The 26,057-nt window shown below is 46.6% G+C and overlaps 2 protein-coding genes across 2 annotated transcripts; one reads left to right on the forward strand and one right to left on the reverse strand.

Annotated features, from left to right (window-relative positions):
* Nucleotides 1-460: 460 nt before the first annotated feature.
* C3AR1 (complement C3a receptor 1) lies at nt 461-4,904 on the reverse strand. Its single transcript, XM_063356794.1, has 3 exons — nt 4,712-4,904; nt 4,343-4,406; nt 461-2,514 (listed from the first exon to the last, which is right to left on the reverse strand). Exon 3 carries the CDS (start codon nt 2,505-2,507, stop codon nt 1,389-1,391), a length of 1,119 nt encoding a protein of 372 aa, XP_063212864.1. The 5' UTR covers nt 2,508-2,514; nt 4,343-4,406; nt 4,712-4,904; the 3' UTR covers nt 461-1,388.
* A 7,453-nt stretch (nt 4,905-12,357) lies between these two features.
* NECAP1 (NECAP endocytosis associated 1) lies at nt 12,358-22,294 on the forward strand. The gene is made up of 8 exons (XM_063356802.1): nt 12,358-12,559; nt 13,810-13,910; nt 14,049-14,153; nt 14,562-14,643; nt 15,049-15,157; nt 15,240-15,426; nt 17,396-17,489; nt 17,610-22,294. The coding sequence occupies exons 1-8, from the start codon at nt 12,462-12,464 to the stop codon at nt 17,656-17,658; spliced, it is 825 nt and encodes a 274-aa protein (XP_063212872.1). The 5' UTR covers nt 12,358-12,461; the 3' UTR covers nt 17,659-22,294.
* Nucleotides 22,295-26,057: the final 3,763 nt, after the last annotated feature.

The following is a 26,057-nucleotide window of genomic DNA, read 5'->3' on the forward strand; positions in this document are numbered from 1 at the left end:
TGATTTTTTGAGGTTTTTTTCAGCGGCGCCCGTCAGGTGGGCTGGGTTCCCACCTAGTTACTTTAGAAACAGAATTTGGACATCACTAAATTAACTGCCCACGCCTACCTGTACTTTACGACCGAGACTTTTTAGGATGTCAAGAGAAAGAGCCGAAAGTTCTTACAGATGGCTGTTCACAGGGTGCTGACATCAGTGAGTCAGCTCATGCTCGCTAGAAAGGCCAAGTGAAAACCATATCAATGCTTAGTGGCTTTTTCATACCATTTGTTGGCCTTACTCCTTTAAGGAAGGACTGATACAAAAGGCAGATTTTAAACCCCTCCCTTAGAGTACCTAGTAAACATACTGCTTTTTAGGAACAGAAAACACCTCCAAGTAGCCTGATGCTACAAAATTTTTATTTATCTTCCTCCACCAGAAAGACATAAGAAGCACATCCCTCTCGTAGAGAGCAGGGTATGACTGTGCTGCAACAGGCTTCTTCCCCACCTCCTTAGGGTCAGGCTAGAGGTTATCTCTTCTCAATGCCAGGGGTTTTACCAAATGGCTCATAGTCCAGCAGCCACCTGATCTGGTTCATCAATGACTGCAGTTCCTCAAATTCTGCACGTGTGCCATCTTAAAACGCGATGGGTATATTTGGATAATCTTGGACTACTTCCTAAAAGGAAGATGCGGGACTCTGGTTGTGGAGGGAGTGACTGAGTGCATGCCAACAAACGTAGCTACAGCATGTGCATTGGACCAGGTACTACTGTACAGTGAAGTATTGGATAGGACAAAGAAATACCTTGGGCATCTACCAGGGCATGAAATTCAGTTCAATGCTGCTGACAGGGCCACGCGCTGTTCTAATGCACTGCTATCAGAAAATGTAGCACTGCGCTCTTAAGTAAATCCTCAGGAGAAAAAAAACCCTCAGACAGCAAGCGTAGCCAAAGGAGAGGAAAGATGACATGACAGATTCCAAGGAGAGACACCAAAGTTAGTTTCATCTGCAGTTTATCAGAGACGGGAGATACAGAACAGACATATGCAAATAATTCTAATGACGTTCTCATCTAGCAATTCAGAGGTTAAACTACATGATCCCACCACAAATCATTCTGCAAGCCGGCTTTCTTCTTTAAAGTACCCTGTGTCTCCCGCTTCACCAGAGCCTTCCCTCGCATTACTACTCTTGGTACTTCCGATTTCCCGTCTCTCTAGAGCAGGATGTAAAGGGGGTTAGTCGTTCTGATCTGAACCATCTCCGTGCCCCGTGTGTGGATCTGCAGATTAATCAAATGTGTTGGAGAAAAAAAAAAAAAAGCTGTTAAGTGGAGAGTGATTGATGCGCAAGGACATAGCTCGCTCTTTCTACAGTGGTGATGGGAAGTCCTGCATTACACTGTGCTGCTGATGTCCTTCTCTGTTGAAGTCTTGCTTCTGTCAAAGGAGTAAGGGGTTGAATGCATTGGTTCCTCAGTAAAGGCACCTTCCAAGATTCCTTGCACTGACTGCCGTGCCTTTGCCCTGAAGTCCCGTCCCACAAAAACATAGAGCAGGGGGTTGATGCAGCTGTTGGCATAGGCAAGTGCTGTAGAGAGGTGATCCCAGAGGATCAATGACTCCCTCAGTCCTGTTTCAAGAGTAGGTACAAGGGACAGAATCCCAACTACGTGGTATGGAGCCCAGCAGATGAAGAATGCAGCTATCACGAGCACAATTGTTCGCAGCATCCTGTTGTGTGGCTTGTGAAAGCGGTTGGCACGCGTTCTGAAAGCAATAAGGGCATAGCAAAATGCCACTATGCCAAAGGGGAGTACAAAGCCAAAAACAGCCCTAGTGATGTTTATGACCACTATGGCAAGGGGTACAGAATAATCACTTTCATAGAAATTTGCCCATGAGTCGTTACCATTGTAGGCTAAAAATGAGTATTTTTCCAGTACCTCATTTATGGAATCGTTCATATAATCTAGCACTTCATCATCTCCAAATTTGTACCCACACTCGGTTTTGCCATCATGAGTGCTAGTCTCACGGTAGTGAAGGACAGGACAGCAGAAAATGAAGGCCAGGATCCAAATGCCACTGCATATTAGTGACACAAATTTCCCTGTTCGATGGTTTTGACACCAGACAGGTTTCATCACAAGGAGGCAGCGGTCAATGCTGATGGCCACGAGTATGAAGACGCTAGCAAACATGGTGAAGATTATGACCGATGGAATGACTTTGCAGAGGAACCAACCATACGGCCAGTGTTCACGGAGGGCCAGGTGAACAATGGAAAACAGCAAGGACAAGCAGCACATGAAGTCAGCCGCAGCAAGGTTTAGGAACCAGATAATGTTCACAGACCTTTTCATTTTCAGACCAGCCACCCAGATCACCAATCCATTCCCTGGGATACCAATAATGAAAACTATGATGAAGATAGCCATGGAGACAATGGATCCTGATGCATAATATACAGCAGCCTCTTCACGTGAACTGCTATTACCCAGGAGCCGAGGCATTCTGTAGCTATAAAACAGAAAGCAAATTATTAGGCAGTTCACACCCTCCTCCCCAAATTCCCCTCTATCTCTACTGAAGCATCTCTGAGTCAGGAGACAGTGCAGAGCTGTCAGGGTGCAAAGGCATGGGTCTATACAAGTTTGTGCTAAAAGCTTACTAATCCGACGGTTATACACCACTGTCATTCTCATGGTGGCGAAGCTACATAAGCCCCACTGTTCAAACAGGGGTTCTGTCTGTCAGGTCAAACTTAACAGGTCAAACTTAAGTTCTCCTATTGCTGCCAACCCCTTTGATTTCAGTCTGGTTCTTTTCGGTCTCCGCTCTAAAGTGAAGCTCTCTGTTCACACGCCCGCGCTATCACTAGGTGTCTTTCCTGCCTGACTTCCAGCTTTGCATACACTCCTTCAGAATGCTAAGCCAGCAGTTTAGTTCCTTTTCCCTTTAAAACAAGGGATTTCTTCTGGTACAATCGGTGAAATAGGTTTAGGTTGAGAAAGCAATGCTTGTCTTGATGAAATAACCCTGCTCCACTTTCTGGACATTATAAATAGAACAGACGGGACAGCAACTCTGTTTGCTAAGGGGTATTTTTAGGGAAGTCTCAGTAAGCACTTCCTTCTCCCCGCTTTTCTTCTGAGCTCTCTGCTGGTTCCTTAGAAAGTTATCCTGATGAGGAGAAAGGCAAGAAATGAATGGTTTAAGAAGAACAGACAGAGATCTAGTTGTAGAAAGAAAAAATTAAAAGAGAGTAATAGCAGTAATGTTCTTGAGCCGTTTGAGACATTAAAAGGTGTCACATCGCAAGACAATGAAGCTGAGTCACAGAATACTTAAGTGGTGTTTTAAAACTATAAGAATAGTAGTGGAAAAACCTTAATTGCTCAATTATTCTTGGACTTAGATATTAGTAAATTTAGAAAGAAAAGTAAAGAAAATCTAGCAAAGTAAAGATAGAACTGAGAAAAAGAGCCTGATCTCAATTCTTTAGGCATTAATAGAATTGTTTATAAAATCCCTGCTAACCAAACCCTTGCTGAATCAATGAAGACAGTTGTGTTGCTGAAAGGTCCCTAAAAGCATTACCAGAATGCAAGGAAACGGCAGAGGTAAGAGCTGAATACAGCCTGCAGAAATAACTGAGAAGACAGGAATAAGACAACCCAGCCCGACTTTATTTTAACCTCTGTGACGCCAGTACTTACATGCCATTCAGGTACTATTGTGTGCAGGACTAAATGTCAATATTATTTAAATAATAAAATAATCCAAATCAACAACCTCTTTTTGCGTAACACGTAGTCTAAATGTGGAGCAATGCATAAGCGTTAGAACCGCTTCACCAGGAAGAAACGGAGTAATTTACCACTTTTTGGTAACGATTGCTAAGAGGCTTTTAGGTGAGGAAAGCTGTGAAAGAAGACACTGGAAGGCAACTGAGGACTTAAGTTAAATTCTAACAAGTTTGTTTTATTTCCCGTGGTCTTGCTGATATATGCAGAAGCAACTTCTACAGAGACAACCGGAGAAAATTGTTGCAAGAGCTGAAATCTTGCTGCCTCCCCCTATAGCTACAGAAGATGGTATGAAGAGGACAGGGAATCGAGGAATGATAAAGATACTAATACAAATCCTACTCCAAAGCAAACTGAGGGATGAATCAATAAGAAGGTAGGTACTGCCCACGCTAGGTTTTCGAGAGTGCTCAAAGGGCTGCTATGCGGTTATGAAGATGGAAGTGGGAACTGGAGGGGAGAGAGAGGTTTTCAGGAGTGAAGAGTAAGAAATTGCAAGTTGGAGAGGAAAGCAGAATTCTGCAGCTTATTATACCTACCTGAGTGAAGCAGATATTTCGGTGTGTCAGCGAGCAAGTACCATCAGTCCAGTCTCTGGAGTGACTAAAACAAGAAACTCACATGACATTTTAGGAACTGCTTTTTTTCCTGTATGTTCATGTGTGTGCAAAGTATGTTCTTTCACCCTGACAGAAAGGCTTAGAATGACTCACATTTGAAGTCTGAGATAAGAACCGCTGATAAAATAGAGTCAAACTAAAAGAAGCTGTCTCAACACCGTTAAAATGAAAGCGCCCTGAGCCAAAGAACAATGGAAAGTAAGGGAATGATAGGCATAGACATGTATTTTACTACAGTTTCCATAAGACAACTGAATCAGATGTCTTGCCTGTTGGCATAATGCTGACCTTTCCTTGATGTAATTCATAATTCCAAACTCTGCCATGCCACCATCAGGTGTCTGATCTGTTGTCTTGTAGCCACTTCCACGTTTTATTACATCAGCACGCTCACCTAGCTAATCCCATTTCTGGGATCCTTATCAATCCAGATCAGCTTCTGTCCCAGCTTGAGACAGCTTAGTTCACCAAATACAGAACATTGTACTCGGCAAACCATAATTGGTCATGTCAAAGGGATTTTTAACCTGGTTTTTGACCTTTCAGGGTATTTAAAGTCGTGTTGTTTTTTTTTTAAAAAAAGAAGGAAGTTGACTGATGAAAAGCTAGAAGTGGTTAACTGAAATGCTGATAACAAAAAATGTGGCAATACTATAAAAAGAAAAGACATGCAGGGGAAGGCGTTTCAAATGTGCAACAACAGGGTTCCTCCTCACCCCTCCCAGTTCGGGAAATCAAGACTGCTAGCAGAAATGACAAAGCTCAGACATACAAGAATCAGCCTCAATATTTTGGTTTCGGCCTGGAAAATGGAGCAGAGTTCTGCTCCTGAGCATATCTCTGTGAAAGACACAAATGCAGCCACCAACACAAAACCCATGAAACCAGAAACAGGAAGGCAGGCCAGGGCTGGGCTGGACCCTCAACGGTGGACAGGCTGTCAGCAGCCTGCCAGGAAAATTCCTCTAGCTGCATCTTATTCTCACCTGCCGTCTTTCCTGGGGGAATCCTCACACCCAGACAGAAAGCGTCTCCTGTTGGCCAAGGGACACGCAGCCTTTTCACCACCTTATGACTTGCTAGCTCTAGTCAAACTCTCCTTTGCAAGAAGGTCATTCTCCACCAGCTCTGGTCCTCCTAGTTAAAACCTCTCTCCTACAGACAACCTTGACACAGCAAGCACTTTATCTTTGGTCCAGACAGCTCACGCTGGACAGTGATGAAACGATGTGGTACTTCTCTGTATAGGTTTCCAGATCAATGAACCTTTCAAGCAGCATGACTAGTGAAGTATTTTGCGCCTCAGCGTAAAATGCCTAACAATGTAGATACTCAAAGGTGATGGTGCAAGGAGGAAAAAAGGACATTTTGTTACTTTCATAAAATGATTCCTTAGATCAGACCAGACCTCCAACTTGCAGCTTTGATGGTAATCCCAAATCACCACACTGCATTTTTTTTCTTCCCTTCTGGATCTCTCCCTTTCCCTCATGATAAGCAGACCCAGTTAGCTTAGAAAGGCTCTAATTCACAGAGTCACTGAATAACTGACGTTGGAAGACTGGAGACTGTCTAGCCTTACTCTGCTGCTGAAAGCAGGGTCAGCTAGATAATATTGCCCAGGACTGTGTCCAGTTGGGTTTGAGTATCTCCACAGAAGGAGACTCTACAAACTCCCTGGGCAACCTGCTCTAGTGTTCAACCACCCTCACAGTAAAAAACTATTTTGTTGTGTTTAGATGGAACTTCCTGTGTTTCAGTTTGTGCCCATTGCTTCTTGTCGTGTCACCAAGCACCACTGAGAAGAGTCTGGCTCCACCTCCATTAAACACTCCCATCGGCTAGATGATCCCGCCGAGTCTTCTCCAGGGTGAACAGTCCCAGTGCTCTCAGCCTCTCCTTGCATGCCAGGTGTACCAATTCCTTAATTATCTCAGTGGCTCTCCACAAGCTTCACTCCACTATGTCCACATCTCTCTAGTACTGGGGAGACCGGAACTGGACCCAGCACTCTAGATGTGGCCTCACCAGTGCTGAGTAGAGAGGATCACCTCCCTTGACCTGCTGGCAACACTCCTCCTAATCTAGCCCTGGCAGCTATTGGCATTCTTTGCTGTGAGGGTGCATTGCTGGTTTATGTTCAGCTTTTTGTCCACCAGGACCACAGCATCATCATTATCTGCAAAGCTGCTTTCCAGGTGGTCAGCCCCCAGCATGTATTAGTGTATGGGGTTGTTCCTTCCCAGGTGCAGGACTTTGTACTTCTTGCTGAACTTTATGGGGTTCCTGTATGCCCAGTTCTCCAGCATGTCCAGATTCCTCTGAATGGTAGCAGAGACACCTGGTGCATCAGTCACTCTTACCAGTTTTGTATGATCTGCAAACTTGTTGAGGGTGCACGTTGCTTCATCATCCAGGCCATTAATGAAAAGTTAAACGGTACTAGAACCAGTGTCAGCTGCAGCCATACACCACCAGTGACAGCTGTTCAGCTGGACTTAGTTCTTCTGATCACTACCCTCTCAGCCCAGCTGTTCCGCCACTATTCAATCCACCTCACTGTCCAGTTACCTAGCCCATACTCCATCAGTTTGTCTACGGGGATGTTAATCGGAGAATCACAGAATGGTTAGAATTGGAAGGGACCTTAAAGATCATCTAGTTGCAACCCCCCTGCCGTGGGCAGGGACACCTCCCACTAGACCAGGCTGCTCAAAGCCCCATCCAACCTGGCCTTGAACACTTCCAGGGATGGGGCATGCACAACTTCCCTGGGCAACCTGTTCCAGTGCCTCACCACCCTCACAGTAAAGAATTTCTTCCTAATGTTTAATCTAAATCTCCCCTCTTTCAGTTTAAAACCATTACCCCTCACCCTATCGCTACGCTCCCTGATAAAGAGTCCCTCCCCATCTTTCCTGTAGGCCCCTTTCATATACTGTAAGGCCGCTATACGGTCTCCCTGGGGCCTTCTCTTCTCCAGGCTGAACAACCCCAACTCTCTCAGCCTGTCTTCACAGGAGAGGTGCTCCAGCCCTCGGATCATCTTTGTGGCCCTCCTCTGGGCTCGCTCCAGCAGCTCCATGTCGTTCTTACGTTGGGGGCTCCAGAGCTGGACACAGTACTGCAGGTAGGGTCTCAGAAGAGCGGAGCAGAGGGGCAGAACCACCTCCCTCGACATGCTGGCCACGCTTCTTTTGATGCAGCCCAGGATGCGGTTGGCTTTCTGGGCTGCAAGCACATATTGCCAGCTCATGTTGCGCTTCTCATCAACCAAGACCCCCAAGTCCTTCTCCTCAGGGCTGCTCTCAATCCATTCTGCACCCAGCCCGTATTTGTGCTTGGGACTGCCCACCTCTCAAGCCTGTCTAGGTCCCTCTGGATGGCATCCCTTCCCTCCAGCGTGTTGAACGTATCACACAGCTTGGTGTCATCAGCAAACTTGCTGAGGGTGCACTCAATCCCACTGCCCATGTTGCCAACAAAGATGTTAAATAGTACTGGTCCCAGTACTAACCCTGAGGAACGCCACACGTCACTGGTTTCCACTTGGACACTGAGCCATCAACCACAACGCTTTGAGTGCACCCATCCGGCCAATTTTTTATCCACCAAGTGGTCAGTCTGTCAAATCCATGTCTCTCCAATTTAGAGACCAGAATGTCGTGCGGGACAGCGTCAAATGCTTTGCACAAGTCCAGGTAAACTTCATATTGAAGTTTGTCTTGATGTAGAGACTCAACTGGCCAACACAACAAGTTGGCTAAAACCCTAATGCAAGTTACCACTTATATTGCTGTGTCAGGTTTGTTATTACAAAATGCATCAGTCTCAGTTACTAAATAGTTACACCCATACACAATTCTAAAAATGTGATCAGTATATTTACAAAAGCCTCCCTCCTGTAAGAGTATGCAGGTTCTCTCCAAAACACTTTGGCAAGAACTGAGAATTCCACGTGTAGTTCTTATTTCTACTGCTTATTCTGCAGTTCTACAAAGCATTGCAGGCCTTCTCAGATTTCCCATTCGTTTTTCTGCAGGTGGAGTGACTAGATAGCTAGGATCTTTCACAGACCGTGAATGTTCCTTGTGCATATGGCAAACCTGTCTTCATAAAAAAAACCTGTCCCAAACTCTCCCTATAAAGCTTAGCCATAACTAGCATAAGTGTTTCTCTAGAAAGCACACGGCAGTGGTCTGGTGGTCGGTCTTCGCTATGCGTTTGTTTTCATCGTCACAACTGTGCACTTAGTTTCATAGGGACCCTCCAGTACCATCAAGGATCTGCAGGGTTGCCCTGTGCTGGTATTCCTCAGATTCCTCTTTAGAAAATCCACTGAATCATTGTGGATTTTTGTACGTTTTTGTACGCAGCATTTTTGTACATTGCTGAGTAAGCTCAAGTAAGCACAAGCTTTGGACAACAAGCAGGGAACAAAGCTTGGCAAAACTGGTACATACATAGACCATACATAATTAAAAAGTAGCTCTTCGCAATAACAGGTTCTCGGCACTGGGTGAGTATTTCAGTCAGATGTTTTGCCAGGGCATTTTCAGTGAAGGAAGCATCATTTGAAATAGTATTTGGACTGTTTTGTAAAAACACTCATCTTGGGATTAACCTTTAAGATATCTAATGGTTGTTTTGCGGGACTGGTTTCCCCTGTACCTTCTGCGCAGAGAAGGAAAATTCCAAATGTTGAGCCCATCCATTAAGTACATTCCTGAACAATGCCCTATTTTTTTTCTTAAATAAGCAAAGCAAAAATCAAAGCAAAAGCCCAAATGATTCTTCTGCATAGTTTATTACCAGGCTACCTATGGATTGGCATGAACTGTGCATTTTACCCTGTGCCTTTTTATTTGCACACCTCATATGACTGAACATTGTGGAGTTCCATCCATGATTTCTGCTATTCCTTGGTTTTCATTCATTGAAGGAAGCGTGGGAATAACATGGATCCTCCATTGCTTTCATAGTTTAATTTTAAATTTGTTCTCTTTTAAGATTTCAACCTCACTGCTAAATCCTTTTAAAAAAATAATTAAAAAACATTAGCTATTATTGGCAGTTCTTTGTATTTTCCTGGTCCAGTGATGCTTGTTTGAAAAAGACAGAAGAATGTTATGTTCTCTGCTGGTTAAGTCTCAATGGAATTGAATGGGAAACGTATTCCTGGTGTCCTGGTGCTGCTTGTGCATCTTTCCTCACATGCCTTATAAAAATTGGCCCTTTGCCATTCTCTTGTCTTAGGTGCTCTCCTTCTAGAAGAAACGTAGGAGGATTGCTGGACACGGAATGACAGCACAATAAAGAAGGAGGTGAAATTCAATATTGCTAATCGTGAATTATTGTATTTGGAAAAGCAACCATAACTATACACACACAGTGATGTACTCCAGGTAAGTTAATACCATTCAAACAAAAAACTTAGCAGTCACTGCAGAAAGTTCTATGAAAAATCATGTCAACATGCAACGCTATTCTAAAGGTACATATAATGTGAAGTATTCAGTTGCTTCTTGAATACTGAATGCTGTGGTGATCCCTGATCTTAAAAACAATTATAGAATCAGAACAGAAAGTGACGACTAGACAGCCATGGCTCAGAATGGCTTCTTTTGGTGGACAAGCTAAATAGACGAGAATGCTTCACCTTGGGAAAAAGACATCTAAGTGGTAGTATAAGAGACAGACACATGGAGAAGGTGACACTTGAGTTCTTATAGCACAAGAACAAGGAGGTAACAAATGAAATGATCAGGTAGAAGTCTGGAAACAAAAATTACAATTTTTCATATTGAACAATTAGATTCATTACTCCAGGAACGATATGGGTAATCAAAAGTATAAATACATTCCAAAAAAGCAATTAGATGAATCCATAGAAGGAAAGTCTACAACAACATGCACTAAGTCTAACAAATACACACCAAGCCCCTGGCCCACAAAGCCCTTACACTACAGATTGCCAGGCTGGTATACTAGGAAAGTGTAATTCTGTCCTGTCTTTAAGATGCTCTGTTGTTCTCTAAGGTTTGCCTCTCATTAACCTCTTTGCCTTAACTCTGCCAGTCTGGCAAGCAACGTAACACTGGCATATTGCAAGTAGGGAGCCAGAGCCTTCTTTTACACTGTGGCACATCAGCGCTGTGTATCCCTACTAGTTCTTGCGCAGACTGCATGAAAGGGTTCAAATCCCTCTTCCCGGGCAGCTATCTGTCTGCGTCAGCGTGCAGCCTGGCAGGTCACCCGCACAGCAGGGCGTGGGCTGCTGTCCCCTGGGGAATCCAGGTCTGCCAAAAAACAGACTGCGTCAGCCCCTCCTGCTGCAGGGAGGCAGAGCAAGCTAGCAGAAGGGAAGGGGAAAAGGAAGCTGCACATTTGTGTTATTCTGTATCTGTTCGGGTACTTAGCTCACAGCAGTCATGCGCCTTTCCTGTGTGTGTACTTATACAGCTAACATCATCATTTCTAGGGAAAACCAGGCCAGTTACACTTAGATATGCTAATGAAATGACAAGTATCCTACTCTGTTAGTCTTAATGACCGAAGACTATTCCTATGCTTGCCTTCAAAATAGCTTCACTAACCAGATCCATGGAATCAGCTGCAGACTCCCTTTCTGCGTTTCAAAGTTTTTCTGCACTGGGCACTGTCAGAGATACAATGCTGGGCTAGCTGGACGTTTGACCTGACAGAAGGGCAGCTTGTTTGACTGCTATGACTGAGGTTCATTACCATCTTGTTCCACTTATCTCTGGAAACAGCAAGAAACAAATCTTCAGCTACCGTTTCAGCTCCCACTGCGTTATCTAACAGTATTCCATACTGGAAAAAAAATAATCCCTCAAACTTAGTGCCATTTCATTTACTTCGTGCTTTACCCTTAGCGATAAACTGTGGTCACTCAGTCTTCCACGGATGGCTTAAATTACTTCCTAGTACAATTAGTGCATGCTATGCCCACCCCAGATCTGTGGATATATAACTTTGTTTGTAACTTTTCTTAAGCCTTTTCTTCCCGTTTTCACAGTAAACATTTAGTATTTTTAGAGACTCAGTCACAGGCTACTACACAGCAGGACACTTCAATAGCAGTCCTCGCTGGAAAGTCACTATTGAAAAAATAGCAGTTTAGATGATACTAGTCTTTATCTTTTTTGATAAATAAACTATTATCTAAACACTTATTTTGGCCACATTCCTGGCAAGCCACATTCCTGAAATTAACCTTTACGTAGCAGGCATTTTCACCACTGCAAAGCTGCAAAACTTGTAGTGGCTTGTGCCATATTCTTTTTGGTTTGCTGTTTCACCAAGGGCCTCCTGATCCCGGCACCACAAGCCACACAAAACCCCATTTTCACTTAAAACCCAAGCTTTGACCCAAGGCTACGGAAGAGAGAAATGGGCAGGGAAGCAGAGAAGCGCTCCATCCCGCTGCCCAGGGCACGCAGGAATCCACGAAGCCCCCCCAGATATTCGTGGGGCAGCAGAAAACCCAGCCCCATGTTTCCGCACGGCGCAGCCCTGGCTTCCCAGCTCTCGGCGTGACACCGGCGCCTCTTCCTCGGTGCCACCGTCCTCTGGACTCCGCGGCCGGTGCCTCCCCCCCGCGTACGGGGCTGGCGGGAGGCCGGCAGCTCAGGGCCTCCCCAGGGGCGCGTTAGCCCGCCCTGCTCTGCCCGCTCCCGGCATGGCCGCGCCCGGCTCCGGGATGGCGCCCGGCACCACTTCCTGAGCCCGAACCAAACATGGCCGCGCTAGGCCCTGCGGGGAGCTGCCAGGGCCCAAGATGGCGCCGGCTCCCGCTGCAGTGTCAGAACCGGCTCCAAGATGGCCACTTCCCCGCCCACCGCATTTTGCTGCCAGGATCCAAGATGCCTTCCTCGACGCCTTCAACGTGACCGACTTCCCGCCCGGCCGCCCCTAGGCAGTGTCTGCCCTCATCAAAGATGGCGGCCGGAAGCGTTCCGGGCTATTAGGCTCCCACCCCTCGCTCCTTCCCGCGCTGCTGGGGTTAGCGGCCGACATGGCGGCGGCTGAGTTGGAGTACGAGTCTGTCCTCTGCGTGAAGCCCGATGTTAACGTCTATCGCATCCCGCCGCGCACTTCCAACCGCGGGTACAGGTGAGGGAGCGTGTGGCGCTCGAGGCTGGCTCGGCCCGGCACAGCTCCTACTGGGCCCGGGCCCGGGAAGGGGTGCCCTCGCCCCGAGCGGGGCCTTAGGAGGCTGTAGCCTGCGGCCGCAAGCAGCTCAGGCCTGTTCCCTGAGGGCTTAATCCCCACCGGCTGCAGCTCCGGGGCTTCCCTGGCTTGAGTCGCCTCTTGTGGGTGGTGTGTGCCTGAAAGCGGGAAGGCTTTGCTCCGTGCTGGGGAGGATGCTCTGTTAGTCATGTGCAGAAGGTGGGGGCTCCTGGGTGACTTGCTCTTCCAGGCAGAGCTGACCTCTGCTCCCAGTTTGCCCGGTTCCCTGGGACGCAGGTCTGATGTGGTTTAATGGCACGTTAAATTTGTCCCGTTGGCTTTGCAAGTAGCAGGGAGGAAGCCAGAAGGAGTTCAGCGTGATTCTTAGGAAGAGATTGCAGGACCAGGCGTTAGAAATGCCATCTTTCTCTTTAGCTGAGACCAGCAGAGTGTGAGTTTGTAAGCTGGAGACTTACAGACAGACTCTGTCTCCAGACAGACTCTGTCTCCAGACAGACTGCCTGGAGAAGTGGGTTTGTCCTCTGAAGTACGGTCAGTGCTACTCACTGAACTTGGCAAACTCTAGCCACTGTGGATGCTGTGCCTGGTCATAGGTGTTGGTTTCCAGTTGCAGAATCCTGTGGGGGTGGGGGTGTTTCTTTTTTCCCTTTACAGCAGTCTGTAGCAAAGAGTTTGATGGGCTAGACAAGACAGGTGTGTGTATTATCTTTTAGCTAGTGTAAGCTAGCTGTCTCTAGGTCCAGAGGTACTTGATATTACTTTATATCAATGAGGTAGAACAATGGAGTGGCTTTTCAGCATCCTATTAATTAATTTTTGGGGTCTTCCTGATGCTCACAGTTGCTTTTGGGTTTACTGTTGCAAGTGAGTTTCTGGGTTTCAGTCTCCCCTTTTCTGCAAGCTTATAAAGGTAAAGACAAAGTTGTTCTCTGGACTGTATCTATTTCCCTTTATCCAGAGGAAACAGAGGCCAGTCAGAGCCATGTGTGTCGATTGGCAGTAACAGAGCGGAGCTGAGATCTCCTATATTGTCTGGGGAGAGAAGTGGAAGAAGGCAGGTGCATGTGTTGAAGGTTTGGGAACAACCTTTTGCTGAGGTGGTTGGGCAGAAGTGGAGGTGTTGATGAACAGTTGATGAACGGGTGTCAGTGAACAGTTGCTTTTCTTTTCAGAGCATCTGACTGGAAACTGGACCATCCGGACTGGACAGGGCGGCTTCGTGTCACCTCCAAAGGCAAAACCGCATACATAAAACTGGAGGATAAGGTTTCAGGTAAGGGAAAGACAGTGGCTTGGCAAGACTGCAACTGTGATTGCTGCTTATGTGCTTCTAAGGCCGCTCAGAGATGCACGGGGCAGATCGGGCCATGCAAGAGGTTGCTCTCTTTAACACGCAGTTCTTTGCCTACAGGGGAACTCTTTGCCCAGGCTCCTATAGATCAATACCCTGGCATTGCAGTGGAGACTGTGACAGATTCCAGTCGCTATTTTGTCATTCGAATTCAGGATGGGACTGGTGAGTTGAGGGCTTATGTACATACCAGGTGACAGGAGTGGAGGAGACTTAGCCTGATGGAGCTGTGTGTATGCCAGATGGATTGAAATGGTGTTGGGAGTGCTGAAAAGGCTGGGTAGCGTGCCTGCAGGGGTATGAAGGCAAGGTTAACAAAGGAGGGTTCTCTACGTTGCACAGAGTCCAGGGGCTGGGAAGGACCCTTCAGTTTCTGAGAGTGCTGCATGGGAAGAAGGGTGCATCCTGAAGGCTAGGAACAATGAACTGCTGTGAGCTGCTGGTGTCCAGTTGCAGGTGTGTCAAAGGGAGGTAGCACAGAGTGGTTTAGGAGAAGCAGAAGGATTTTGGAGTGAATGAACACAAGGGCCTGTTTGCAGGGCGCTCCAATGACGACTCCTGTCTCCTTGCTAGGACGAAGTGCTTTTATAGGCATTGGCTTCACGGATCGTGGTGATGCCTTTGACTTCAACGTCTCTTTGCAGGATCACTTCAAGTGAGTTGTGCTTTTCTGGAATGCCGTTTTTCCTCTGGCCTGTAGAACATGGCGGGTGGTGGTGCATGTTCATTTAGCGCAGGCTTCCTTGGGATGGTTGTGGAACCTTGCTCTGGCTCCCTCAGGGACAGTTGAGTGTGCTGCCGGCTGTCATGCAAGCTGAGAGTCCTGCAGGGTCAGATCTGTAAGTTTTAAGCTTAGGTCCTGTGATGCTACAGGTGCAGTGTTAGTCTCTTGGGTTTGTGGTGGTCCCAGCTTTTTGCTGTACTACACTGGGAGTAGGGAGGTAGCTGGTTTGACAAGGCAAGGTAGTTCTTTGGCAGGGTGGGGAGAGGAACCATGCATTTGTCTGAAACCCTGTTTCCCTTTGCCACAGGGTCTTATGCCTTCCTCTCTTCTTTTTAGGTGGGTGAAGCAGGAGACTGAGATCTCCAAGGAGTCCCAGGAAGCTGACACACGTCCCAAATTGGACTTAGGGTTTAAGGAAGGGCAGACCATAAAACTGAACATTGGGGTAAGCAGCCCAGTTTACCCTGCTTCTTTCTATGGATATGCCAATGGAGCCTCTTCCTCACTTGTCCTTTCTTTTTATACAGAACATGACGACAAAGAAAGGAGGAGCAGCCAAGCCCCGTGTGTCTGGATCAGGGGGCCTAAGCTTGCTGCCACCCCCACCGGGAGGCAAAATCGCAGTCCCTCCTATACCTCCCCCTTCTTCCACAGCCATTGCCAACCATGTCACACCACCACCCGTGCTGAAATCGAGTAACGTGGGTAGTGCAGGTAAACATTAGTGCAAACAGTCTGTCAGACGCTGGTGGGTGCATAGAGAAGACTGAGGCCTGCTTCAGGGGACTGATGTTCAATCTAGTGCCAGGAGTGCCCTGTGATTGCTGTCTTTGACCTGAGGATCTTCCTGCTTATTTAATAATACCTGCTTGTTGTTCTTGCCAGGAGGACAATGTTGTAGCTCCTGTCCTTGCAAAGGAGAAACCAAGCAACTTGGTTAAAATGAGCCAGCGAGGTGTGTGTACGAAATATAAATAGTTGTATTTTTCTGAACTTGTATGTGCTTTAGGGATACTGGCGGAGCTGTGTAGGGTGTCCAGAAAAGTACTGCACAGTCACTCGCTTTCTGCAGAAAAATATATATAGACTTGTGATTGTTGTTGAAAGATGCAGGAAAAGCACTTCTTGAGTGGCTTTGAATAGGCAGAGAGGAAGCTTTAGTATGAGCAGCAAAGAGGTGCAAAGTATAGTAGAATTGTGAGTATAATGGGTTATTTTAAAAATAGTTATATAATTTTATATAATATGTATTATTTATATATAAAATTTCATATATGTATGAAGTTCAACAGAAATTTATGCATACACGTGTATGCATGCACGTGTACACACACACATATATATGTATGTGAAGTTCAACAAGGCCAAGTTTAACGTCCTGCACCTGCGGTGGGGCAATCACCAGTACCAATACAGACTGGGGGATGAATGCATTGAGAGCAGTCCTACAGTCAAGGACTTAAGGATACTGGTGGTTGAAAAATTGGACATGAGACAGCAATATGTGCTTGTAGCCCAGAAAGCCAACCACATCCTGGGCTGCATCAAAGGAAGCGTGGCCAGCAAGTTGAGGAAGGTGATTCTGCCCATCTCTGCTCTGGTGAGACCCCACCTGGGATATTGTACCCATCTCTGGGGTCCCCAGTCTAAGAAAGGCATGGACCTGTTATAGCGGGTCCAGAGGAGGGCCATAAAAGTGATGAGAGCTGGAACACTTCTCCTAAGAAGAAAGGCTGAGAGAGTTGAGGTTGTTCAGCTTGGAGGAGTGAAGGCTTAAGGGAGACCTTATTGCAGCCTTTCAGTATATAAAGGAGGCTTGTAAGCAAGACGGAGAAAGACTTTTTACTGAGGCCTGTAGTGAATAGGACAAGGGGCCATGGTTTTAAACTGAAAGATGATGGATTAGGATTGGATATAAGGAAGAAGTTCTTTACAATGAGGGCGATTAAATGCTGGAACAGGTGGTCCAGAGCAATAGTGGATGCCCCATCCCTGGAAGTGTTCAAGGCTGGACTGGACAGGGCTTTGAGCAACCTGACCTAATGAAAGGTGTCCCTGCCCATGGCAGTGTGGATGGATTAGATTATCTTTGAAGGCCCCTTCCAACCCAAACCATTCTGTGATTCTGTAACAAAGAGGTTGCTGCAGAATTGTGGATGCTGTACGCAGTTTTAGTGTGACCATACAGAGGTGTCTGCAGAGCTGATGGTACTCTTCTGAAGGCAGAGACTTTAGCAGTGCTGTACACAGATCAGGGTGAGGAGAAACCGCAAGCTTCTAAATAGGGCTGGGCTCCAGTGTGTGATTTGTACTGTTAAGGTGATGCCTGCTTGGCAACTGTTATGTTTGCTGAGATTGGCCTGAGTCTGAGCCTCATTTCTACTGTGAGAGGTAATATGTCACAAATCTGTCATTTGGTATGCTAGGTGGAGACTGAACAGTTCTTGAAGACGATGTACCCCTGTAATAGGAGCTGGAGGCTCAGTGCACATTCAGTAAAAGGAGCTGCTGTTATAACAAAATCCTTAAAACGTGTAACTTCCTTCTTCTGGAAAGAGAGATGGAGTCCCTTCAAAGATTCTCTGCCACTGCATCCCACAGTTTGTGTAAGGTGATAGGTGGGGTTTTCTTTGTGATTAGCTTGACTTTTTTCTTTTTTTTTTTTTTTTTGCTTTTGCCTTAGATATTCTATTAGACCTGGATGCTCCTGCATCTGCATCCAAGGCACCAGCATCAGCTACCACAGACCTCTGGGGAGACTTCAGCACCGCGTCCAGGTAAACTGTGGTGAAGGGAACTGCACTCAAGAAGGGTAGTGTCCTGATGGGTGCTGGAAGAGCCGTAAGTTAAGAAGTCTTATTAGATCTGCTCTGTTGATTCTTCTTTCTTTATTTCAGTGCTGTTCCCAATCAGGCTCCTCAGCAGTCCAACTGGGTCCAGTTCTGAATGGCCGAAGCAGTGGAATGGGACAAACCGATGACCAAGAGGCTTTAGAGGCACCAAAGGGGATCAGAGGGGGCACAAATCTCTCTAGTCTTCAATCAAAAACAAATTGGGACAATCCTTCCTTTTTAAACCAGATCTTCACTTCAGTCAAAACTTAGTATTTTTCATCCTACAGTGAAGCCACTGAACCTAAAGAGAACATACTGACTCCTCCCAAGATGGGCAAGGAGGAGAGAGGTCGCCTCATCTCTTCCACCTACTTGGCCATTACGTGGTACATCCTAGCTCTTTTTCCCTGTCTTTCTCTACAGGGAAAACAGGAATCCTGAAGAAGGTGGGTACAGGAGGAGGCTGGGAAGGTGCCTCTGGGTTCCTTGTCCTTTAAATTTTCTCTGGTTAGGCTGTTGCTTTTTGTGACTGCTTTCCATAGTGACTCAAGTCTCTGCAGCTTGCCCTGCAGTTCTGAGGGCAGCTGCATTTGGCTTGCAGCTTGTAAATGGAAGCTGTAAGGAGCTAGGTCTTCTCTCAACACAAAACTCTCTTTGATTAATAATGTCTGTGATGAGGAGTGAATCTCCCCATGCACACACTACTCTTCTTTGGTGCAATTCTTGATAGTGCTGGATGTTCCCGTGCTCTTGTGGGAGGAGTCAGGCAAGTCCTTGAGTACTTGAGTGACCTGCTGTCACTGTGTTTTAGCACCGGGTGGGTACCCCATCTTAAGGCCCCTTGTTTGGCTTGCAGGTTCACTGAAGGAACTTCTCTCATTTTCACTTCTTTCTCCCTCCTGCCCCATGCAAAAGCCTCAGTGTCATTGAGCTGTTTTAACTGGAAATAGCTTAAAAAAAAAAAAAAAAGCGCGCCTGTTTTTTATAATTTGGTAGTTACTTGCACTAGATGACAACCAGGTAATCCCACTACTCAGCATTTCATGTTCCTGCGTCACTATCCTGAGCCCTGGCCTTGCGTTGTGACTTGGCACTGTACTGCATATCCATGCCACAGTAAGAACTATGGTGGTGGGACAGTGGATTATTCTCTGGCAAAGGGACAGTGTCCTTCCCCTTTTCAGCTCACACTTACCATTTGGGCAAGAAATATATGGTAGGCCCAGTATTGAACTGTGGCAGTGAAGTTCTCCCACCTGTGTTCCTTCTGGTGGCTTTTCTTCTGAGGTTAACTTTCTAGGGGTGTGAGCTGATTATTGTAACTTGGATGTTTTTTTATTTTTAATGTGCCCCAACCCCCCTCTATTTCCTGTGTGGTTTAGGGAGTTAGAAAGGGGTAGAAGGCCTTTACTGTCTGCTGTTCTCTTCGGGAGAGTTTCCTAAGGCCCTTTGATCTGGACGCTATTCCACCTTCAGCAGCCGTGTATGTAATCTAGGGTGTAAATCTGCTGATTACTCTGAGCAAAGCCTGTGGGCAGGCTGGAAACCTCACAGTGCTAGCTACCCTCTGTGCTAGCCGATAAGCCAGAACACTAGCTGGGAAGGTGGTCTCAGTGACTCTTCTATAGCTGTACCCAGTTACTAGAACTCTAGGATTTTGGTACTTCACTGGAAGGCTTCTTCCTGTTTGAACACTCTACCAGCAGCAACACTTTTGTAACTGGGATATGCTCTGCTACCATGCTTGTGCAAGTAAATTTTTCCCTTCAGGCAAAGATTGTTTGGTGAGGCTTTTAAAAGAGAGTAGCTAGTTGTATGCACCTTGCACTTGCAAAGGTCTCGTCTTTTTTGTCGTCTTACTACAGTGAGGGCATTTTGGAGACAAAGTTTCGCTTATACCAATCCCTCGGGGAAGTAAAATTCTTCAAAATAGCTCTGAAGCTGCTGCATTTCCACTTATGAAGAGGGGACCAGACTGCTCTTGGACGTATTTTAAGTAGTTATTTAATCCTGATCCTCTGGCTTTCTTGGTGTTCCCCCTGCTACCCCTCTCCCAACTCCATCGTCCCTCCTGCAGTCTCATTGTACTTAAACTTCGTGCCTCCTCTGAATTCGTGGGTGGCTATACATGAACTCTGCTGGTTGTTTCCTTTTTCTTTTTTTGCTCAAATCATTGTGAGGTCCTGTCATTTCAACTATGTATCAGTTCCCCAAACCAAGGAAGTTCATGACACCGATTAACAACTAACTAGGAGCCTCTTCTGTATTGTCTTAGTTAGTGTTCTGGAGATAATATATTATGTATTTGAAAAGCTGAAGAAGAAAAAATTAAAGATATATGTATATAAAGCATAAGATGTACTGGTGCAAATGGTAATTAAACAAGTAATATTGGGGAAAAGAATGTCATGAGTCTTCTAAGTTGTCAAAATGTTGTTGCCTTGGAAGCCCTGCAGATGGATGGTCTTTATGTTGCCAGCAAGATCCTAGTAGCCTGCTTATCCTTCTGCAAATGTGCAATGACCTGCAGACTGGACAAGAGCAACTTAATGAGTGAACGGGTTCAGGCTCTGTCTGAGCGAAGGAGTATGGAAGGGGGACACAAAATGACCTATGTCTGGCCCAAATGGGGTTTAAAAAAACCAAAACCAAACAACAACAGCAGCAAAAAAACCCACGACCCACAAAAAAACCTCCAAAACAAACTACAACCGAAAAAAAAACAAAACACCCAACCAAACCTCCAAGCCCGCAACATGGAAACAGGCCTGACTGTAGTGGTGTGTGTGATGCTTGATAAGAATGCAGATAACACTAATAAGCGAGAAAACTTAGCTGCCCTGCCATTAAGCATTTCAGACATTACAGGCTTCTACACCCTGCAGCTGTTTTACAAGCGTGGCAAGAATCAATTCTGAAATGGGAAGCAGTCGGCTGAGCGCAGAGGTGAGGAGGTGAGCTGAGTTGGCCCGTTGTCAGGGAGCAGCAAGGGCAGGCTGCTGTGAAAGGGAGAGCAAGCTGGAAGCTGAGTCACAGCAAGGCGGGCAGGGGCAGTGGCCTCACCAACAAAGGAACAGTCCCACGGTACCTAAGCAGGAAGATCTGAGCAGGTCAGGAGGAGGATTTAGATCAGCTGGGTACATGGCCAGGCATCGGCATGGCTGCACTAGCTCAGGCAGGGATCAAGGCTGAGAACCTTGGCGAAGGTAAGCTTGCAGGCAAACCTTGCTGAGGTTTCTCAAAGCCAGACACCCTTACTATTTAACCTGTACCTGAGTCCAGGCAGCCACTCCCCCAGAAGATGGAGAATATGCACAAGGCCCTAACAAGCTTTTATCAAGCCTGCTCAGAGCCATATCTTCTCGCACAGACACACTCTCGGTGTTCCTTTGCCAGGCGGCGAAGCTCTACATATGGTTTTGTTGAAGTCTTGTGGCCTGGATAAAGATGAGAAGTCCTAACCCTTTAAGTCAGCTGTAAGGATAAGACCAGTAAATGCTTGGTGTCACTGTCAAATATTCTAGTACCTGTGGTGGCCAAAAAAAACCCAACTTTTTTTCGGATCTAGAAGCAAAGTTGGTACCCTATTTTGGTAAATATGGCGGTAAACATTTTGGTAAGTAGGGTGGATGTATTTCATAGGTCCTGGCCAAGCAGAGGTGAAGGGTCTTGTCCATGAGCTATGGTGAAGCTTCTCTGACTTTTCAGTAGGTACTTGTAGCAAAAAGGGTTGAATAGCCTAAGAGGGTATTTTTCGAGTAGGAAGATTTTCAGGTGAGATGTACCTAGGGGAGGTGCTGGCATATGCTCCTGTTTGTGCGTAGAAGACTGGGAAACAGTTCATCAGAGAGAGCTTAGTCCTCTCTGGATATCTTCGTGGTCCCCGTGTTTTTCCTCACAGTAAGGCCTACTAAAGCACAACATCTTGATGCGTCTTGTGTAAATCCTCTCCCCTTTCTCCTTGGTGCCCATCACGAACAATCTTTCCATCCCCAGTGGGAGAAGGTGGCTGTGACAGTAAGTTACTGGTGAAATGACTTGCCCTGTGACTGAACCAGCTGAATCCTCCCACCTCTTCCTGCACTTTCTGTTGCCCGTGGTTTCTTCTAGTGTAGCACAAGCCAGGCTACTTGAAGCTAGCTGCCTTGATACCTATAGTCTGATGTTGCAGACAACAGCGTTCTCTAGGTAAAGGATTAATGCCAGGTCTTTAATGTGAATCAGTACATCAAACTGAGCAATATCTCCTGAACGTTTATTATGTTCCATATAATAGATCAGCTGGTTTCCTTAGGCGACTGGGAAGAGATGCCCTCAGTCTGAGAGGGACAATGGTCAAAGAGGAAGAAAAATTTATGCCAAATGGGACACAGACTGTAGCACATACAAAGAATCAAGAGACAAGTGTCAAAGGGAGGATCCCTGTTTTGTCTGGTTATTGGTTGTCATTTCTTTTGCAAGAGCCATAGTTGAGGTGGGATGTGAGCATTTACTCCTCTTCCCCCATTAATTCTGGTCTACGTTCTGTGACTTCAAGCTCCTGTTTCACAGACATGGAGTAATTGTTCCTTTTACAGCCACACAATATGGATTGCAGGCACAAACCAGCTAGCTTTAACAAAGCCTTGGTGCTGCGTGTGTACTCCTGAAGAAATGGAGAGGAAGAGATGTCCACTGGAGGAAATCAATCAAAAATCGAACAAGAAACCAAAAAAAAAAACCAAATAAAAATCGAACAAGGAACCAAACCCCCTGGAGTCTTCCTGAGCTTTGGTGATGAGGGAACAGGATCTGAACCTGAACTCATCCTGTTAAATCAGCACAAACCTACAAAGCTGTAGGAGGGAGCACAGCTGGGCTGTTAATGCATAAAACCAGAGCACTGCGGCTTATGTAGTTAATACACATTGTAATGCCTCAAGGTTTAGGCAATCCATTGAGTGCTCATTACATTATGTGACCAATAGATTCTCAGTCTAGAGTCTGTTTCAGGTCTCTTTCTTCCAAGTTAATAGCTTTGGCCATGCTAATAGTCAGGAAAATCACATTGCAGGACGTAGTACCCTTCTAGTTTGATAGCTTAATGTTGCCATTAGCTGCCATTAGTTATAGCTGTGTGTCTTCATCCGGAGTTGGGGCTCTAACAGATGTTCTTTGAAGCTGCCTCTGAGCATGGGAGGAGGATCAGTCAGCAGCAGTTGGTGCCTGTAGCGGCTCTTGACCAGAGCCATGTTCTGCCAGCTGGAGCTGTTGGAAGCCTGTGGTGAGCTTCTTTCATCACTTGTGTTTGGGGCAGGACAGCCAGGTAACTTGCAATAGCCTGCTTTCCCTTTTCTTTCCCAGGTGTTGTAGGATGGCAGCTCCTGTGTGTTGGGGCAGAGGCAGCTGGCTTGCTTAGGAGACCAGCTTTTTAATCCTTGAAGCAGTCTGCAGAGACATTCCCTGAAGGTGGGAGCTGCCCCCAGCTTACAGCCTTTGTGTCGAGTCTTGTGCTTTAGGGATGTAAAGAGACTCGTCTGCCCTTCCTGTCTGCAAGCCTGGATGGGTTGGTGATACCTGCGACCAGGGCTTCCAAGTTCAGTCTCACTCATGACCATGTACTGTCACCTGCTGCTGAATCCCCTTGTTGCAGGGCATCTGGCAATCCATGGGCTCAGCCAGCATCTCCAGGGCCCCCAGCAGCTGGGAGAGGGTGATGCAGGCAAACATACCTGGGACCTGGCTAGCACTAGTGAAGTGAAAGGTTGGACCAAATGATTCCTGAGGTCCCTTCCAACCCGGTATTCTATGAATTGCTCTCCGAAAAGAAATCGCATCTGGTGTCTGTCAGCAAGAGCATGCTGGCTCCTGGATTGGCTGCTTGCAGTGACCTCCCCTGGGCAGAGGATGTGGGCAAGGGCTGTACCTGGGTATAGAACAAGCCACAAAGCAGAACTGCAGCATCCAAAAGTGTCCCTGGCAGTATCTGAGGTGGAGGGGAAAGCAAAGGGTGTCTGGACCTTGGCAACTAGGAGGCACAAAGGAGAAGGAGGTAGGCATCCATAAGATGACAGAACAAGGACTTTAGTGGGTCTGGTTTAAAATGGAACAGAACAGCTTTGGGTGACAGCAGAGTTTCTATTGGCTTTTATTGAACTCCTCCCTCAGTCCAATGGAAGCTCTGCCTTCATGTCCACCAGTATCATAACTTGTAATTCAAATGCTTTCCTGAATGATTTAAAACTGACCCCTGGTCAAGTTTACAGAAGCATGGCTTGAAGATTTTTTTTTTTTTTCTTCTCTCTTGAGAGTTTGACAGTAATGGAACTGATGCTTCCAAATGCAGACATGTTCTGCTATCCTAATGCCCTCTGTGCTTCAGTGCCCTCATGCACAGTGTAGGGCAGGGCTTGGAATTGAGAAGTCCCAGTTTTGCGGTCTGCCAGTGCGTATACATATGTGTACGTGTGCTGTCTTTAAAGTTTGGCCCATAGGAGCTGAATTCCTCCTTGTCTTTTTTGAAGTCTAAGCACTTGTCTGTGAGCTTAGGGTGTTAAGCAAACTTCAAAGATGTGTGGAAATGCTACATCAGTAGTGCTACACAAACCATTGCTTTGGTTTGCTGACAGGGACAAGGAACTGTATTCCAGTGAGCAGCAGCGCCAAGAGGAGAGGGGTAGGAGTGGATTTTCTCAGGAGAATATGTGCTAAGGGGCTATAAATGTGGCAGCATAGGCTGCATGTCTGGCCCAGAGTTAGGGGCTGCTGTCACTAGTACCTAAAGCTGAAGTCAATACCATGCTTGGAAGTGACTGCTCCATACTTTTTGGGTAGAAAACCAGGAAAAGTCCTTAAGCAATGTATTCCATACAGAAATAGGATTCCTGTAAGCAGAGAACCTGAGTAATCTGGTCTAGCTTCAGAAGCAGCCCTGCTTTGAGCAAGGGTTGAATGAGATACCTCTAGCCTGAACTACTTCCTAGCTCAACTTTTGTGCTCGACTGTGGTGAGGTGGGCCCTCCAGTGGGCCAGCGGTGTCTGGTGAGACATCTGACACAGTGGGGTTTGGTAGGCGGTGGGGATTGCTGAGGTCTGACTGTGATTCTTCAACTCAGGAAGCGCAGAGGCTGTGCGATGGCCAGCGTGGCATGCTGTGCCTGCCCACTCTTAAAATGCTAAACAGGCAAATAAACGTGAACTGGAGGCAGAGTCTAAGAGATGTGGGCCACGGTGCTGTAGGCTAGTGTGAGTCAGCACGGAGCACTTTGTCCCCTGCGTTGGTCCCAGACGGCCGGTCTGGGGCCTGCAGGATGTCAGCAGCAGGGGCCCTTTGCCCTCTGCGTCAATGCCGCCTCCCTGCTGGAGGCCAGCACCCAGGAGCGCAGTTTGCCTGCCCTTCACTTTACTGTGCCCATGCTGACTTCGGTGTCCCAGTGTGGTAAGAGTGGCTGATGCGGGCACCTGGAGAGGAACAAAGTGCCCTTCCCCATCTGACCATGTTGACATCTGTGTCGTGAGGAGGCTCCTGCATGCAATTCAACCCCAAAGCTAGAGCCCGCACTGCTTGGCATTAAAACTTCCCCAGTGTATTTCAGTGACAAAGTGCCCAGAATAGTCTGGCTGAAGTGACTGTACTCCTAGGGTTTAATTCAGCTTTTTACAGTTGTTTCCAGATGGCCTTTGCCTTGTCCCGTCCTGACTGGCCGTTTGGATGGCTGTGCTGCTCTGGAGGCAGGCGGTGTGCCTTGCCCCGCTGCCAGCCTGTGACAGCATAGCACACGATGGGCACTGAAGCTCCCATTACCTGAAATAAAAGCTCTCGAAACCAAAAGTAGTTTAGAGAGGAGATATTGCTTTATCCGACATCGGGTGCTAGGGGGAAAACCCACAAATCTAGCATGCCTTACCGGGGACATTCACCCATTATTTATACACAGAAGATGCTCATAATTCCACCTACCTAATACATAACTCCACCTGGGCTTACATATTCATTAGGATGACCAAATAGCATTTTTGCACATGCATATTAAATTTTGCAGCGTCAGCAAGACACTTCTGCGCAGGCGTGAGTTCCTCAGTGGTCGTTTGGGTGGGGAGACCCTTCCTCACATTATCCTTTTAAGGTATTGAGTCGTCTCAGGACAGTAAAAGTTTACTCTTAAGTTGGCCAACTTGTTGACGATGATAAGGATATTCCTTGAAGTAGCCACAGCTCTGTCCTAATTGGTATAGGAGCACATACTTGATGCATAAAAGAACCTTGAAGTGATTAACTACTTGTTATCCCATCCTTGGTGATTAGCTACTGCTGGCTGTCTCCTCATTATCACTCTTTGTAACATCAGCTTAGTGACTAACTCTTTTCTCACACAGTAAAGAAGGTCAGTAATTATCTATTTTCTCACACAGTAAGAAGGTTAGTAGGAAACAACAACATTTTAGTTAGCATATTGTTGTAAACAAAGCAGAGGCCTGTGCCTTGCCCTGCTGCCGGCCTGTGAAAGCATAGCACACAACGGGCACTGAGGC

Source organism: Chroicocephalus ridibundus, chromosome 1 (assembly GCF_963924245.1).
Source record: "Chroicocephalus ridibundus chromosome 1, bChrRid1.1, whole genome shotgun sequence".
Lineage (NCBI taxonomy): Eukaryota > Metazoa > Chordata > Aves > Charadriiformes > Laridae > Chroicocephalus > Chroicocephalus ridibundus.